An 18,164-nucleotide genomic window follows, 5' to 3' on the forward strand; every position below is an offset into this window, starting at 1 on the left:
CCTCAGAAATTCTGCTGGAATTCTTTTCGGTATTAGAAATATGCACTAGCATTTGCTAATTCAGGTTCAGAACCGATTCAGAAACTAAAAGCAATAAATCCTCATGCAAGTATCAAGCTCTCTCAAGTATATCCTGGAGCAGTAATTTTTGGAGAGAAGGAATACATAAAGGAATGTAGAGTGTCTAGCCAAAACTTTATTTGAAATACTCTTTTCAATGGATCCAAAGACTTGTCCAAAACGGAAAGCCTCCTCTTTTTCCCAAACACATTGGCTTGGCTTTCCACTTGCATGACCTTGCACAGGAGACACGAAAGCACAGGCAACATGAGATGCAATTGGTATGCAAGCTCTTGGCCACCTCCTCTAAATAAGCAGGAGTTTCATCACTGATATCAACTGAACAGGATTTTACCCTGCATTGCAAGTCACTATAACATCTCTCTGTGTTTTAAAAACTCTGCAGTTTCCTGAAATCTGACTGAAACTGCCAACTGTGAGAAAAAAAGCAAGTACTGTAGCAAGGCCTGCAGTGGTAAGCATGTACTTAAGTGTTTGCTGAACTGGGTTTTCATTTATTATTACCCTGGAGTTAAAAGGAAGCGTGAAACAGCATTACATGCAGGCAAAGCCAGCCGACACTTCACATTTAGATGTGTGAAACCTCTGAAATACCAGCCCCTCCAAGAGGCACTGACAGCACGAACCTCTGACACATGACAGAGGCGCATGACAATAACCCACCAGCCACTGTAGATGAAAACCTGGCCGGAGCGGAGACCCGCGAGCCAGGATTTCAACCTTGGCATTTCAAAATGCACGGGCCAGGTCACAGGCTGCTGTCAGTGGGCGCAGTGGCATCGGTGGCAGGCGAGCAGCTCAGCACAGATCAGAGAGCTGTTGGTCCCCCAACACCCATCCTGCCGTCATCCCTTCGACTTGAGTTTGAGATATCCAGTAATAGAAAAGTCCAGTAATAGAGAGTTTAATCTCATTCATTATAAAACTGTAAAATGAACACGTTTTCTGTGCTATTTCAGGTTCACAGGATCTTTACAGAAGAACCTGTCTTCCAGTTTCAACACTAGTCTGATATGCTGTAAGAGAAAAACCTCATTGGACATTTAGAAGCTGAAATGCTTATAGCATTTATTACACTTCCCTGATATATTTATAAAATGCATAAACACAAATTGTTCTTAAACAAAAAACCCTCTCAGTTTTCATAAAAACTGTTTGATTTTCTCATAGACAGTATATATTCATTTCTATGCTACTCTGACATTCTTTTCCAGAAGATGTTAATGTGAGTTACTACGTCCTCAGGAAAAATACGCTTCTGCTGATAAACATTTGAACCTTGACTTGTATTTGTGTTCTGCAGTAGTTTGGATGGGCAAGTCAAAACCCTGGCGGGTTGTCTACAACCTTTGCATTCTCCTTTAAATTCCATGCATTTGCAAGAGATGATGGAAGAGCTGATAGTGTCTACTGTTTATCAGCCTTGATAATTAGAGGGGATAAGTTTTTGATTGTAAAAACAGTCTTGTAATGGATTTTTTTTTTTTTTTACAGCTGCTATTTCCAACACTTTCAGGAGTGCTCTGAATTTGAAGATTTAAAAAAGTCTGTATCCAGAAAACACTTTGCCTCCTGAAAATTAGCTCAGCTTCAGCTGACAGGCTGACAGGCTTTCCTGGGGAAAAGGAAAATCAGTATCTCTCCTCTCTGCACCACCAGCCCCCAAAACATGAAGTCTATTCCTCCTATTTGCTGTCAGCCCTGGAGAGGGCTTGGCTGTCAGGCTGTCACCTCAGCAGCCCCCACAAAGACCCACACACACCCCTACTGCTACGGCTGCAGCCATGCTGATGCTGCCAGACCACCGTTCAGGCTCTGCTGAAGGCTCATGTTGAAACCATACGGGATGCAGAAGATGCCATTGCTAGATATAAAATTAAAAAGGGAAAAGGATGCCATTTTGCTGGAAAATCGAGCACTTAACAGTCAAGCAGAGCTTGTATTTAGGTTGCTCATATAACGTTCTGCTATGATGTGCGCATTACTTACGTGATCACTGCTTGGATTCTCCACGTCACCCAAAGCCCTGCTTATACAGTGCCCAGGTTAGGAGGTAGCTCATCAATATTTTATTTCAGGTCTTTCAGCTGGTGGCATTTCTCAAAGTCTGCAGTTATATAGGATTATTTGTTTCTGTGTAGTTCTCTAGGAGGAGGTCTGGGATCACAGCCCCAGTTGTTGCAGCCCAGCTCCTCACTCGAACCTTGAACAGATACTGCCACAGCCACAGAGACCTGGGAGGCAACAGCATAGTTCTGCTTCACTGGGGACCTACCACTGCCTCCTCTGGTTTTACATCCATGAAATGGCAACTAACATCACGCTATGTTTTCACTGGGCAAGCATCTTTGTTTTTCCCTCTCAGCTCTTTCCAGTTGTCTGCATGCAAAGAGGTGGAGCAGCAGTTCTTAGAGCTGGCTATACCACTGCGTGCTGCTCTGCATTGTCGATGGCTGAATCAAATTAAAAGACAGCTAAAAATACATGATGCCCCCCACCAGCTCTGTCTGCCAGGGTAAACATTTGCTGCAGCGGCCTGAGGACTGTCATGTAACTCCAGATGCATTGGCTGAAGACAACAGATCCAGAGAGTCACCCCTGCCTCCAGCACAGTGCGTGGAAGTTGTGGTCTACACCACGAGGAAGTTTGATACCCTGGTGCAGAGAAACACCCAACGTGTTTGGTTATGCAGAAATAGCCCACTGGGCTCAGCACAGACCAGAGGAAGGTGAGACCACCACTGCCTCCTTTGTAGTCAAGCAGATTTCCACCTCTTTAAAGGATCAGCTGCTTCCACACAACAAAAGCAAATCTGCAAAGAAAGATTCCCAAAACCAAAGTCATATTTCACAGCTGGCTTTTACTTCCCTAATCCTCCACCTCGGTATATTTTTGCCAGTAAAAAGGGCCAGAGTAATTTCATTACAGTTCTTACTGACCCTCCTTTCCCCGAAACCCGGGAGCCACCGTGCCCCAGCCCCCCCACCTTTCCCACACCAGTGACACAGAGCAGGGGCTTCCTCCTCAGAGCCCCCTGCCAGCACGGCCACCCCACGTGCACTGATGGCACGAGCCCTTGCGCACCTCTCCCTTTCGACAAGGGGAACAGCGGGAAAGCGCTCAGCCCGTGGGCGCATCGAATATTGGCGCTGGAGCCTCCGAGCAGACTCTGAGCTGAGGCTCTGCTTTCAAGACTTGTGTTTGTATCCTCTGCTGAAACCTCATTTGCCCATGTTAGTCCCACCAGCTGCTTCCAATCTTCTAAACGGAAGGATTGCTCTGTGCTATAAACTTCAGCTCTCCAAACACAAGCATCATCTGCTAAACCAAAAGCTTTAGCTTGCATCCCCGAACACTAGGCTGGGAGTCCAACCAGCATGGGCCCTATCTCTCCTGTGTCAGCAGACACCTCATGTATTTTTAGTGCTGTCAGAAACAAACCACTCCTTGATATTCCAGGGGTGTGTGTGGAAATCATCTACAAGTGGTAGTGAATCTAGTATTTTCAAAGACCCTTTCAAGAACTCACCGGCCTCCTGGGGGAGCTTGTCAACATCTCCCATGTTAAATGAAAGTCACTTTAACAACCACAGGGGTTTTAAAGAAAAGCTGGAATGTATCAAAGCTGCTGGGATGGCAAGCTTTGTAACGTGCACAATACATCAACACTTACAGACACTAAATCCTCCCCAGCCTCAAGGGAGCTAACAGCCCCCTGGAGTAAGCTTTTTCCTAATGTATCTCTCAAATGAACCGCTAATCTCTTCTCTAAACTTGACAGCTGTCCTGCTTGCACTCAAAACCCCCTGTGCTTAAATCCTCCTATAATTCTTGTCAAATGATTTGTTAGATCATTTTTCCTTTAATGTGAAGAAAGAAATCTTTCCTCCAGCCCTACACAAAGAGCTCACTGACTGACCTGCTGTTGTCATGCATGAGAGCAGCACCGCATCGCTGTGGCCCCCCGGGTTTCGGAGGCTTCCTGGAGAGGCAGCGATGTCCAGGGACACCGCACCCGTGACATGCAGGGGGACACCCCTATGGCACTCAGCAGCCAGACGCGGTTTGGACCACAGCTCTGTCCCTCGGGGGCAGGGCGGTACACACACTGGTGCCCACCTACCGTGGCTCTCTGACTCCATAGTATTCATATAAATGTATGTATATATACATAAATATATGTATATATAGATGTATGTATACACCCAGGAGCAATCTTGGGCTCAACAAACTCCTGCTGCCAGCAGGAGCTCCCATACTGGTCCCCCCAAGCAGGTTACCCACTCCCAACAGATCTGATGGCTTCCTGCGCTCAGATCAGCTTAGATCTGACATGGCTCCTCACTGCTCTGCAGGACTGCAGAAAACTTCCCTGTTCTCTGGGCAGAGTTTGGCCGGTGGTGTTGAATTCACGGTGCCAACAGCTATTTGTCACTTCTGCTCCAGCTGATTGCTCTCCAGGGTTGCTGTGCAGCCTTGCCACAAAAACTCACAGAAGACACCACCAAGACAGCTGTGGTCTTACGCTGTCAAAGTCCTTACAAGGGTTGCCAAAAGGGTAGTTCGGGGTAGAGTCAGAAATAGTCCAATCTCCAGCTGAGGACAAAGCAGTGGTTTTTCATACAGTTCTCAACATTTCAAATGAAAAACATTTTCAAAGAACACCAGAACACCGATGCTGCATCTTTCCTAGAAGCAGCTACTTGTCCGCGAGCTGTTCGTGACCGTATTTTTTTGTTTATTGTTTGAAACTCTCTGATGAAAGACTTTCAGTGAGACATCGATTTGTTCCAATGTCAACAGCAGCATTCCCTGCTCTTGCATCAGCGCAGTGACGTGCCAGTCCACGAGCCGGTGCAAGGTCGGCTGAAGTCTGACGGCGCCTGACAACTCTGCAGAGACCTAAGGCTTGAGTCAAGCTGTTGAGTCTTTGCTCAACACCTGGAGCCATTTGCAAAGGTCAGGACAAAGAAAGCGGCAAAATAACTTTTGCAACATACCTTGTACACTTGGATTGCCGACACACATGAGCTCTGCCAGAGCTGTCGGTCAAACAAGAGGGTGCTGTTACTGCAGTGCTGGTGCCAGGTATCTATCCTTCACAGTATTTTTCTAGTGTGGGTATTTTTTTATGCTGCTCTGTGTTTGTTTTCAGTCCTTGCATTAGCAGTGAGGGGAAGAGGGCCATTTTCCTCTCTGCCTCTGCTACTTACACTGCTACAGCGTGAAGTGATTTGAAATTATTCACTCCCCAAGATTTCCTCTTAAAATGTCTAGAGAAGATGAGCCACAATTGCCCCAGGGTGTGATGCTTGACCACGCTGACGGATCGCCCTGCGCCGTTTTACCCATCTGTTACCTTTACCATTCCCACTGGCTCCAGAACAACCTGCAAGCGCTCACCCCTCATGAAAATCTGGCCATCCGTTTGTGTTCAGAGAGGCAACGTCCCTGTGCCTCGCTGGGCAGGCCCCGAACGCTCCACTGGAGAGAGGAAACGCTGTCACGTAGCTGCGTCTTGGAGAAGGGCTCCGGGCTGAGCCAGATGCCGCACAAGCGTGAAGCGTCCCTGTGCCCATCGGGTGCAGAGCTGTGTCCTACCACGAGCACAGCTCCAGAACAGAACTTCTTTTGCAAATGTTTTCAGTACCAAAAGGCACCCCGTTTTCCAACCAGCACATTCACGGCCTGAAGTGCTGCTTTCAGCCGGGTCTGCTCCTGCAGCCGCCCGCATTGCTCCTTGATCCTCGGTTCACCCACTCCCTCACCACTTCAGGCAGCTGAGGAAGCGCAGCACGGCCTGGGGTGCAGGAGGCCAGCCCCTCGGGAGGCATTTCAGATCTCTGAGCTTATGAAACCTGCTGGTTTCAGCTGCAAACCACACTGGAAAGCAGCTCTACCTGCCTGTCAGACCTACAGAGCAAGGCCATGCACAGGGGGGCCAGACTCACCACTGACAACACTCCACCCACCATGCTCAGCCCAGCTGCTCTTACCAGGGGCTGGAAATTAAAAGGGTTTTTAATTGCAGCTGCATTTTTAACTCCTCTTGCCCAAATGGAAGAAAGAGCATGCACGCAATGCTTCCTGGAGGAGGATCTGGTTTCTTTGGGGCAGGACGGGATGGGAATCGTCCGGGGCAGGAAAGGGAACTTGCACCTCCCTGCCATAGCCTCTCACCCAGCAGCATGGCTGGAGCGAGAGCTGGGCCACCCAAACCCAGACTCGTTAGACGCGGCGGGTGGGTGCTCCAGCGCCTACCCTGCCGCCCGGGTCCCTCGAACAGCATCCTCCATGCACACCCGCTGCAGGGGCCCGCTCTCACCCATAGCCTGGCTCAGCCGCCTCCCTATCTTGGGCTGAACCTGCCAGGTGGGTCCCGCACGCCCCGGCCAGCACCGCACGCCAGAGCCCGTCCAAAGCTTGTATTAGATAATAGCGATCAAACACAGTGACCGAGGGGGGGCCAAGGAAGGAGTCACCTCCATGCCACACGACGTGCTGGCACCTGTGGGATAGCATCTGCTGCCCCTAATCAGCTTACCGGCTACTAATTGCTTTCCCTTTCGGGCTGCGTGCCGCCCGCACCCGCCGCTCCCCCGGGGCTGGGCTGGGCCCGATCCTGCCCGCACGGAGCGCTCCACCAGCCCCGCGCGGGCCCGCTCCCCGGCCGGGCCACGGGGGCTGCTCGGGGGCTGCTCGGAGGGTGCCCGGGGGCTGCTCGGGGGCTGCTCGGGGGCTGCTCGGAGGTTACTCGGGGGTTTGGTGCGGGTGTTGCTCTGGGTTCTGCCAGGGGGCGGGAGCTCAGAGGCTCCATCCTGCCCCGCCGCCACCGCCCCGCCCGCGCGTGCCGCCACACCTGCGCCGCCGGCGCGGCACTCCCCCGCCCCTCCCCGCCGCCCGCCAGCCAATGAGCGGGGGCGGACTCTGGCCGATGGCCAATGGGAGCGCAGAGTCCGCCCCCCTCCCCGCTGCCGCCGCCGCCGCCCTCTATTTGAGGCGCGCCGCGCGGCCGCGCGCTCGCAGAGGCGGGAGCGGGAGCGGCGCGAGCGGCGGGCGGGAGCGGCCCGGGAGCGGCCCGGGGCGGGGGGCGGACGGGCGCCCGGCCCAGCGCGGCCCCGCAGCGCAGCCCCGCACCGCGCTCGGGGGAGTGGGCGCTCCCCGGGCGGCTGCGCCTCCATGGAGGCTTTCCCCGGTGGCAAGCTGGAGCAGCACCGGCACCTCCCCCCCGTGGAGTGCCTGCCGGGCGCCCGCTACGGCGGCCGGAGTCACAGCGCCTGCGGGAACGTCTTCAACTCCTGGAACGACTACCTGGGGCTGGCCACGCTCATCACCAAGGCCGTGCGCCCCGGCAAGGGCTTCGGCACCGAGCCCCCCTCGGTGGTGGTGGCGGCCGCCGTGCCGCCGGCCGAGGAGGAGGAGGAGGAAGAGGAGGAGGAGGAAGAGGCGGCGGGGCCGTACTTCGAGGGCGCGCTGGACTTGCACGACCTGGACCTGTGCGGGCATCACCACCACCACCACGGCGAGGGGCTGCTGGAGGAGCGCTTCGCCGACTTCAGCCCCTTCCCCGGGCGCGGCGGCCCCGCCGCCGTGGTCTTCGACTGCTCGGGGGAGCACCCGGGCCGGGAGGGCTCGCCGCACGCCTGGGGCGGGCTGGTGGTGGCGGGGCGGCTGCCGAGCCACCCGCGGGCCGCCTCCCGCCTGCTCAAGCCCGAGCTGCAGGTCTGCGTCTTCTGCCGGAACAACAAGGAAGCCGTGGCCCTCTACACCACCCACATCCTCAAGGGACCCGACGGCCGCGTCCTCTGCCCGGTGCTGCGGCGCTACACCTGCCCTCTCTGCGGCGCCAGCGGCGACAATGCCCACACCATCAAGTACTGTCCCCTCTCCAAAATGCAGGCGGCCAAACAGCTCAAACACGCCCGGACCGCCCTGGGGAAGAAGGGCCGTTAGACGCCGGAGCCCCCGCCTCTGCCCCGCGGCGGGTCGGGGCGGATGGCGGGGGGTCGGGGCGGGTCGTTCCATCACGCGTTAATATATTAAGGGCGGAGAGCGGCAGCGCCGGGCCGGTGGCCGCCGCGGGTGGCGTCCGGTGCGCGTTGGCCCGCGCGGAGCCCGGCCGCGGGCGCCGCGCAGCTGAGATGATGCACTGTATTTGTTTATTGTAAGAAAAAAATATATATATGTGATTTTTACGGAAACGGATTTACGGCGAGATCGAACGGGGAGGGGAGGGGGGGAGGGGGGGGTGCGGCGGCAGAGACCCCGGCCCAGCCGCTCCGTGCCGTCGGGGGACGGTCGGCGTGCCCGGGCTGGGAGCCGGGGGGGAAGCGGCCGCCTCGCCTCTTACGGCGGTGGCTGCCTTCTCACGGTGCGGGACTCCGCGTTCCGGCTCTTCACCCCAGCGGTTCCCTTTGCTGGTCGTAAAACCGGGAAGCAAATCGCGAGCGAAGCTGCCGCCGGTTCCCGGCTCGGTGACCGATGCCGCCTCCCCGAAGCCGCAGCATCAGACCCGGCGCGCTGGGGGGTCCGTGCCGTGCCCCACCGCCCCCTCGGACCCCCCGCTAGTGAGCGCGGGCAGCACTGGGCTCCGGGTCCTCCTGCCCCATAGGCGGCTTTAGGGCAGGTCTGGGAGGAAAACGCACCGACGTGCGTGTTTGCAGACGCGCTGACTCTGGGCCGGGGTGCGCGCTGAGCCCGTTTTTGCAGAGGGCGAGGCAGTACGTACAGCAGAGAGTAAGCTCTGAGGTAGCTTGTGTTTGTGGTGGAGCATGGGGTGTGTGTGGAAAGCCTTTGGAGAGAAGTGACCTGGAAAAAGCAGAAAGCTGTGGCAGAAGGGGAGGTTGTGTTTTTTTTCAAGAGTCGGGAGTGTGGTTTTAACTCCTTGCAAGGTGGAAGGGCTCTACCCATGTGATTAACAAATACCCTTAATGCCTCATAGACTATATAACACGTAAGACAGATGCGGAAGACCTGGACCCTAAGTGATGACAGTTCCTTGGCACCGAGCATCAGACTGGGCTACGTTGCTTCTAATCCTCAAGAGATCAGAAATCACTTTTATTTTGGCTCGGAGACAGGACGAGCAGCAGCAGCTTTGTAGTTTGCTTAGGAGACCTCCAGAGCCAGAAGGCAGGCGCCCGAGCTCTCGGAGCAGCGTTATGCTGTAAATGGCTTTACCGACACCTGGGACACGAAAGGGTGCTGCGTCTGCGGGGCCTGCCCTGCCAGAACAGGGAGGTGAAGAGAGCCTGGTGCAGGAGCTGCTGGGGCATCACCAGGAGGATGAGAAAGGAGGTGGGTCCTGATGGAAAAAGGGTGCTAGGAAAGAGAGGTGACGCGCGCTTGTGTGGATTCCTTTTGATACCCTGCTTGGCAGGGTGGGAGGTTGGGGCGGGAGGAGCAGGACAGTAGAGAATGGCATCAAAACATGTGTAGGGTGGGCTGGGGGGGAGGGCCCAGGGCTCAGTATTCATCAGTGCTCTTGGCTCGCAGCTGTAGCAATTAGGAGGGAGAAACTGATATTGTGTGAAAGTATTCTCTTAAATCTTCACCGCATGGCTCCAAAGTCAGTGTCAGGTCTAATTACCAATGCAATGGGGCTTGCATTAAATAACACTTCACAGTGGCAAACCCTCTCGTGCTAAATATCGGTTACATATTGTCTCTTGCTCTATGGGGCATGCACCACTGGCTCTTCTAAGCTAGATGTGTTTGGTTTTGTGATACCTGGTCCACATAGGTTTAATCTGTGGCCACCACACGTTAGAATCAGACTCAAGTGTGATGCTGTGGGAAGAGTTTTCTTCTGTGCTGTTGTTACCTCCTTGTGGGAAGTTTGAAGATCAGTATATACCTTTTAATACAGTTGACTGTTACTGGACACAAAAGCAAGGAAGATCTAAGAAAATCTGTCTCAGGTGTTTTCTGAGGAGGTAGTTCTGGCAGGGCTGGATCCACCGTGCCCCTCAGTGTTTGCCATGTACGCAGCCCTCCTCTCTGCTCTGTACATTAAGCTACTGTGTAGCGACAGCCCTATTGCAGTGCCTGGGAATTCACCGATGCACCAGAATATTCCCTGTCTTGGCCGGCACCTGTCTCTTGCAGCACTTGGTTCTTCCCTCTGCTTGTGCAGGAGGAAGAATGTTGTTACCAACGGCCCCTGCTGCTGCTGCCTGTCACTCCTGGTTCTTCTCTCATCCTAAACGCGTACTCGCAGCCTTGCTGTGGAAAGGCCGAAAGCTGTCTGTCGTAGCTGCCACACATGGCGTTAGGCATCTCTTCAAACTCTTTTAACAGGTAAGCTGGAAGAGTAACAGCCTCAAAAAAACAGCTGGGGGGGCGGGGGGAACCCCAGAGTATTCCAGAGAGGAGATGACAAGATTCAGAATCAGCAAAAGGCAGCCTGAGAGCCGGGCTCCTGGTTTACTTTACATGATCATTCATTCAACAGGACAATTTGCCCTTTGAAGTTTTACAAGTCAGTGTCTTACAAAGACCAAACCTTTGAGGGGGTTTTGTTGGTTTGTCATTGTTTTTTGGGTTTGTTTTTTAAGTAAGCCTCTGTGATTCCCTGTGCACCAGCACACTCCCTGTGGCACTGAGTAAGCAGAAACATGCTTGTTCTTGGTCGCTCTGGAAAGCTTATTACAATAGATAAGTGCTTATACAGTTACTTTGATTCCTTAAATACTGGAAACCATTTATATTAGTAATTTAAATCTTAGGAATAGCAAACTGCTTAATCTGTCAACAGCCCAGGTTGGAGCTGTTATATGCTCCACAAAAGAGGTCTAAGAAAAGCCAGACAGCATTTTCATTTATTCTACAGGCATCTGCAAATCAAAATATTATGGCCACTTGTTTAAACCAAATGCGTTATCTTCAGAGCGTCGCTTTTTTACAGGGAAATATTCCTAAGCATGTAAGTGACAGAATCACATCCAATCGAAATAGTAATATTCTGGTAAGAGGAGCAAACACAGTATTGGGTAGCCTGTAATCGTCCTCAGTTGATACTAGTCTTGGCAAAAAGCAAGCTACTTCTGATTTAAAACTACTCTCAGATGCATAGATAACTTGATCCAGCTGCAGTTAGTTAAGTTTGTACCCATCGTTAGCATTAATATTTAGTGCCCTCTTTGGACAGAGTTTGCTCTCAGTCTGCTGACCGGAGTGCCTGAGCTGCTTTGCCATAGGACTAAGCCATGACATCTGCAAAATGTTTCCTTCCCATAGATGTGCCAGTTTGACCCACCAAATATATAGGTTAATACATACTGGAGATAGTTTGCTGACAGTCACGGGGGGAGGAAGACGATTACTTCCAGTTTGCCCGTGTCTGGGCAAAAGAGAAGCGATATGCTAGATATGGAAGAAGGTGCAGCAAAGCCTCTAGCTTGTCCTGCCCATGAGTAAAAGGACTAACAAAGCTTAAGTGGCACCAAGAGAGACTGCAAAAAGCAGTGGAACAGCTTGTAGAACCTCCCTCCTACCATAATTAAATGCATTGATAATTCTTTTTAAGAGGAGGACCAGACCAAATGTAGAGCGTTTCCGTTCTAGCTGGTCCTGCTGTGGCAAAATAGGAAGAATCGGTCATGCTGGCTAACGCCACTCGCACGCCTACTTGCAGTCCTGCAGAAAACCACCCTGGATGGGTGCTGGTGCCTGAACAATGGGTAGATTTTGAACCTTGGGTTTCACTGACCTAACACCCTCGCTTTGTAGGCCTGCATAATTTAACAGTACCTTTTCATTACGGAAGACAAACTTGGTCGCGTGAAGCAGTTCATGTCGATGGCAGCAGCCCACAGACATTAAAACCACAGCGACACATTCTGTTTGCCCCAAGACAAGAGCTGCAGTTCTCCTGCTGGAGGTTGCCTCCTGGCTGTCCACCAGCCACCTGTGCCACAGCTCCCGCTGCGCTCTGATCCTGCTCGTGACCGCACCGAGGTCACAATGTGTCACAACATGTCCTGAGATGCAGCCATTACTGTCCCCAGGCTGGACTGGCAACACTTCATTCGCTGGCCCTGCCCTGCTCTGCCAGTTCTCATAAAATACTGATATTTTTTTTTTTTAAAGTTTGGTTTGGTTTTTTGTTTGTTTGTTTAGAAGAAAGCCACTCTAGAGAAAACAATTTCAGTGACTACATCCTGCTCCTGCTCAGCACCCTGAGGATCCTCAGGCCTGCCCAGCAGCCGGGGGTCAGGCTCTGGGCTGCTCCCAGTGTAGGAAAGAAGCTGAACTGCTCGTACCTGATCACCTGCCTTGCTCTGCTCCTGGAGGTTTGGTTTAATTGAGCAACATTTGCACTCATTTAACCAGCAGCAGTCTTAAGTTCTGCCTTCTAAATAGAGCCTGTGACAGTTTGTACTGTTCTAAGGTTCACTGAAAAATTTAGATGTTTAACTGAATGTAAGTCAGACACAGCAATGCTTGACAGAATTCGACTCCAACATTTCCAGGTAACCAGACTTTGTGCTAATTGTGTAATTACAGCAGTAGATGGAGGGTTCAGTGGTTGGGTTTGGTCAGTGGTGGGTTTCGATCACTGTGGTCAGTATTCTGTCTGAAATGATCAAGCAGTAAAATAAATGCAGGGGCAGGTCTGTAAAGCTCACATCTTGCAGATCTTTTCTCAAGCTGCCCAGTCCTGAGATTTTTACGTGTTGACAACGTTATCACAACCTCAGGTAACGGAAGGTAAGAACACAGGTTGGGGAGCAGAGCGTTGGCTGGTGTGGTGATGGCTAACAGTTATCCCATGTAAAAACAGCTTTGTTTGGGTAAAGTTAGAATTGTGTAACTAGGGGTATAATCACTCTTTACATCTCCCTGACGACTGGAGAAAGGCAAATGTTGCACCTATCTTCAAAAAAGGCCAGAAGGACCACCTGAGAAGCCACAGGCCAGGTGGTATCACTTCAGTCCCTGGGAAAATCACAGAGGAAGTGATTCCAGAACATGATTTTGGGCACACGCGGGAGAAAGTGACTGGGAACAGTCAGCATGGATTTCCTGAGGGTAACCCATGCCTGAGTCAATGGCCTTCTACAACAAAACTTGTGGGCAAGGGAAGGAGCAGTAGACGTTCTTCATGTCGGCTTTAGCAAGGCTTTCAGCGCAGTCTCACACAATATTCTTGTACCCAAGTTAGGATGTTGCAGTTTAGATAACAAGGTAGGCGGAAAAAATGGTTGGATGTTCAGGCCGAGTGCCTTAGTCCGTGGGCTGGACTGCACCTGGTGGGGAACACCAGGGTCTGTCCTGATACCTTCCTTGCTATCTGCCTGATACCTCCCTTGAGGCTCTGGAGGCAGCAGCAGTTTGTGGATGACCCCAAAGTGGGGGGGAATCCAGTTGATGCCGTTGGGGCAAGGCTGCCATGCAGAGGGACTACAACAGGCTGGGCAGCAGCCTGATGGAATTGAGCAAGAAGAAGGGCAGAGTCCTGCGCTGCCAAGGAAGACAACCCTGCAATGACAGACAGGGGGTCCCTCAGTCACCTCTGGGACCCTGGCAGGCAAAGAGCTGGGCCAGGAGCAGCAGCTCTCAGGCTGGCTGAACAGGACTGTGGCCTGTAGATGAGGAGAGTAGCCCCCTCAGCACTCAGGAGACCTCATCTTGAGTACTGCATGCTCTTTTGGGGCCTGGTGCCCCCCCTGCCAAATCCAAGCAAGTTCAGCAGAGGACCAATGTGCTAGTGAGGGGCTGGAGCGTGTGCCTGGGAGGAAGGGCTGAGGGAATGGCTCGTTTAGCTTGGAGAAGGGAAGGCTTTGGAAAGACCTAACAGCAACTGGCCAGAACCTGCCAGAAGTTACCAGGAAAATTCAGGCTTTCCACAGCAGTGCATAGGCAGGAGGATGAGAGACACGGGGTAGAAGCTGGGGAAAAAAAGAAAGGTTTAAGCTTTTTGAGGGCCACAAAAATGACCAGAAGGATCGAGCACCTCTCCTATGAGGAAAGGCTGAGAAAGTTGGGGTGGTTCTGCCTGGAGAAGAGAAGGCTCTAGGGAGACCTTACTGTGACCTTTCAATACTTACAGGGGACTTATATGAAAGATAGGGACAGTATCAGGGCCTGTAGCAATGGGACAAGGGGTAATGGGTTTAAACTAAGAGGGTAGATTCAGACTAGATATAAGGAAGATTTTTTATTTATTTATTTTTTACACTGGCACAGGTTGCCCAGAGTGGCAGATGCCCCACCCCTGGACACATTCAAGGTCAGGCTGGACCAGGCTCTGAGCAACCTGATCTGGTTGAAGATGTCCCTGCTCATTGCAGGGGGCTGGGACTATATGACTTTTAAAGGTCCCTTCCACCCCAACCCATCCTATGATTTGATGATTTTTCAGTCTGGGAGCAATCAAGCCCTGAAAGAGGTTGCCCAGAAAGGTTGTACAGTCTTCACCCTTGGAGGTTTTCAAGACCATGCTGGAGAAACATGGTTCTGAGTAACAGAACCATTTCACAGTCAGGGTGAAGTGAGCTCGTGGGGTCCCCTTTAACAGGAATGATCCCACAGTCCTATGACACAGAATGTAAGGACAGCAAGAGGCAGCTGAACAGCAGCAGCCTCCACCACTCCAAATCCAGTAAGCGCTCTCTGTTACTGGATAACCGCCGTTCTCTAGTTCCATCCTTTATAGGACCGTATGATGAAAAAACAACATTGTAACTTTTTTGCTTAGAAAACACTACTGCTCTGTGACTCAACGAGCAATGACGTGGCAGGCTCCAAAGGCGCACACACAAACCAGGCCCTCAGAAGATGACTCTGAGAGCAAGTTTTTCCTGAGAACCCTACTGGTCCTGGATAACTCAGAAGAGGGCAGGAAAAGGCCCAGAGAAGTATTACAACTTTTGTTCACACAAATCAAAATTAAACCAGGTTTCTCTGGAAGAAGCTATCGCAGGTGTTCTCACACTCTCTTTTGGCTGCTACAGCAACAGGTGTACGTACTGACCAGGAGCTGTTCAGCAGCTGTTCTGCATTAATGTACATTGCAGGAAGTTACTTAAAAAGTCACAACACTCTAGCAGCTAACTCCTTAAGTTGTTTATTTATCATTGAAGAAACACACAGCAGCAAGTTCTGTGTTGGCTTCAGTATGACCAGATAGTTAATTGTTGTTACTGCACCCCAGGTTTGAAGTCAACACAGCTGTTACTACAGATCACTTTTTTGGTAAGGGAAAGAATTGACCCTGAAGACAAATAATTGGGGGAAAATTCAACAATTTCTCCAAACCCACACATTTTAAATATGACAATATTTATAAATCCTTGAAAGGCATGAATCATCCAGTAATGGAAAAAGCAGTTGTGATATTGGCAACAGAAAATACATAGCCATATGCTTACCAAAACACTTAAATTGTAAAAGCCTGAAGTTTTGTGGTTGTACACTGCAGCAGTATACATGATTGGAACAATGATGCAAAATGGCCTCATAAGCGTTGCGTATTCAAGTAAATCTACAGGAAAGTATCCCAGTGTAGCTAATGCTCATAATGTTCGTTGTATTTAATTCAATTTTAAACAACTTACTGAATTTAGACAGAGATAAAACATGTCTCTCAGAAACCGCCTGCCCTCAAAGATACCTATGTAAAAGAGGGCTTTTATACTTTTTTTTTTTTTTTTTTTTTTGGCTAATTATGGAAATGCATTTAGCTCTGCTTTTTCAGTAATTCCACTGTGTGAACAGAGGTGTTCTCAAATGCACGTTCTGTGATGATAATACCCCATTCCAAATTAAGAAAGACTAAAAATAAAAAGGTCAGCCTGTTTTGGTGTGAGATAGAGGCATTACTCAAGACAGCTGTTGGGCTTGCTTCTTTTTATTTTAGCAACAAACGACCCATGAAATAAGCATAATTTGAAATTTCAAAAACTGGCATTCAATTTCCAACCTTCTGCTGTGAGTGTTGTGCATGGTCAATCTATATGAGTACGTAATTCAAGCTCATGCTTTCATGTTACCTCAAAACATTTGTTAAAGAATTCCAATTCAGAATGTTTGTAAGCACAAATATAATCTGTGGATTCAATCAAATCAAAGCTAAAACATTGGTTAAACTCTGTGAGCTTCACTTAACGTCGTACAGTGGTCCACCCTTCTTCATCTGTCTCGTTTTTAGTACGGCGAAGGGGTTCACGCTCCTTTTCTGTTTTCCAGGAACCTTTCTCCTTCTCCCCATCTCTTTCTCGATCTTTTGATGCTGGTGGAGGGGCAGAAGCTGGTGGCGCAGCAGGAGCAGGAGCTGATCGCCGAACTGCTTCACGTTCTTCTCCACGTTCTTCTCTCCTATCATCAGCACGCCGCCATGAGCTTGCTGCAAATACAGAAGGACAATAAAACAACCTCTGTCATGCTCCACCAGCAGCCTGCAAGGGTTTAAACAAATATGCCTGGCACCAACAGCCTGATTTATGGATTCTCAATCTTGCCAAGAGGTAATATGATAATGATAGCCAAATGCACAGTTTAATTTTATAGTGAAGTAATGGACGGAAACTACTCAAGCATCTTTTCAGATTCAGGATTGTCGTGAGCAACCCAAGTGTCATCTTTAAAACACAGTAACTGCAATAAGAATGTTCCACTGATGTACATAGTTTTATAACGTAAAAATATATTCTTATATTATTATCAGAATTAAAAGCACAAAAGCATCTCCTTAGAAATGACTGAACCCTGAAAACAGAAAAATCCTAAATTGAAAACACCTGTGGAAAAAATTTAGGAGTTCACTGTCTCATAAGACAGCAAATTACTCTTCAGCCTACTGAAATCAGAGGTATAAACAGCACCAGATTACATGACTCCACTAGTAACAGAATCCATTATCCTTTACTATATGAAAAATTGTTCATTTCCACCAACAGGATGTTAATAATTCTACCCCAGCTATGCATGAACAAAGCTGTACCAAATACTAACCGAGACAAATACCCAAACTCCTGGATATATTAAAAAAGAAAAAATCATCTCCACACTGAGAACCCTCAGCCTTTCCACCAGCTGAAATCCTGTACGACATGTTCTGTTCCAGTCTGCTCTCCCAGAGCAGCTGCCCAGCAGCACCCATGTGTGTTCAGGGAGCACCCACACCTGGGGCAGAGACCAAACGAGACTCTGAATGTGAGGATGCCAGAACGGGAAGACATAGTATCTCACCCTAAATGTATTTGCTGCTACTGTATTTTTAGAACGCAGCAAAGGATTAATAAATGCACATAATTAAAACAGGTTAATGTATGTAATTATAATATGTTATTCATCAAAATCAATATTATTAATAGTGTGAAACCCATAAGGACTTGTTTGGAACTATTTCCCTCACATTTTAATGGTTTTAAGAAATGAGCCAGAAATTACTTTCTGGGACATCTACCTTGATAATTTAAGTACAAGAATTTCAGTCCCCCTGAACATAATCCTACTATGAAAACTGCATACTTATCATGTTATACTTCTAGTGCAGATGTGAAATGCTACTATGATATAAAGAGTACGACTAAAAACAGTTAAGATTCAAGGAAGGATTCTCAATTATACTAAAGCTTCTTTCTGTTACTTTGCTTACGCAAAGGGAGTTTAAGTGGCTGAAAATACAACTTATTCCCATTTTACCGCATCCTAGCACTGTCAAGAGTAACAGGAAGGCCCTATAATGAATGTAAGCCTTCATGAACACTGAAATAAACGTACGTTCTTCACGGTCAGATCTGAGTGGTGGTCCTCTTCTGAGGGGTGGATCTCTGTCATCACTACGTCGATCTCTCATGTCACGACCACCTCTGTCCCATTCCTCACGGCGACTTGAATCTCTCCAGCTAGAAGTTTCCTCAGCTGGCCCTCTTCTCCAACCAGCATCATCCCTTTTGCCATTCAGAACATCAAATAAGACTAAACGTTAAGGCCTTACCTTTGCTATGGGAATAAGCAATAATACATCACCACACAGACAGAGACTCATTGGGCCTGAAAATATTTAACATACTGACATACTTGAAAAACCTGTTCTGTTTTTCTGGAGCCTAACATGAGATTCCCTTGATAACAG

The 18,164-nt window shown here is 49.8% G+C and overlaps 2 protein-coding genes across 3 annotated transcripts in view; one reads left to right on the forward strand and one right to left on the reverse strand.

Annotated features, from left to right (window-relative positions):
- The first annotated feature begins 6,844 nt into the window (after positions 1-6,844).
- NANOS1 (nanos C2HC-type zinc finger 1) lies at positions 6,845-8,287 on the forward strand. Its single transcript, XM_080401268.1, has one exon. It carries the CDS (start codon positions 7,262-7,264, stop codon positions 8,033-8,035), a length of 774 nt encoding a protein of 257 aa, XP_080257394.1. The 5' UTR covers positions 6,845-7,261; the 3' UTR covers positions 8,036-8,287.
- Positions 8,288-15,136: 6,849 nt separating this feature from the next.
- The window catches only part of EIF3A (eukaryotic translation initiation factor 3 subunit A), a 35,580-nt gene continuing 32,552 nt past the window's right edge, over positions 15,137-18,164 (reverse strand). For both annotated transcript variants that reach the window (XM_080401191.1, XM_080401190.1), the window contains 2 exons: positions 17,810-17,979; positions 15,137-16,430 (listed from right to left, as the gene is read on the reverse strand). In XM_080401191.1, coding sequence (XP_080257317.1) covers positions 16,189-16,430; positions 17,810-17,979 — 412 coding nt within the window. In that variant the 3' untranslated portion in view covers positions 15,137-16,188. The remainder of the gene's footprint in view (positions 16,431-17,809; positions 17,980-18,164) is intronic.

This window comes from Falco punctatus (genome assembly GCF_963210335.1).
Source record: "Falco punctatus genome assembly, chromosome: 9".
Taxonomy (NCBI): Eukaryota; Metazoa; Chordata; class Aves; order Falconiformes; family Falconidae; genus Falco; species Falco punctatus.

What these genes read in the sequence shown, in the direction of transcription:
- NANOS1 (XM_080401268.1), top strand. Translation starts at nt 7,262, where the DNA reads ATGGAGGCTTTCCCCGGTGGCAAGCTGGAGCAGCACCGGCACCTCCCC.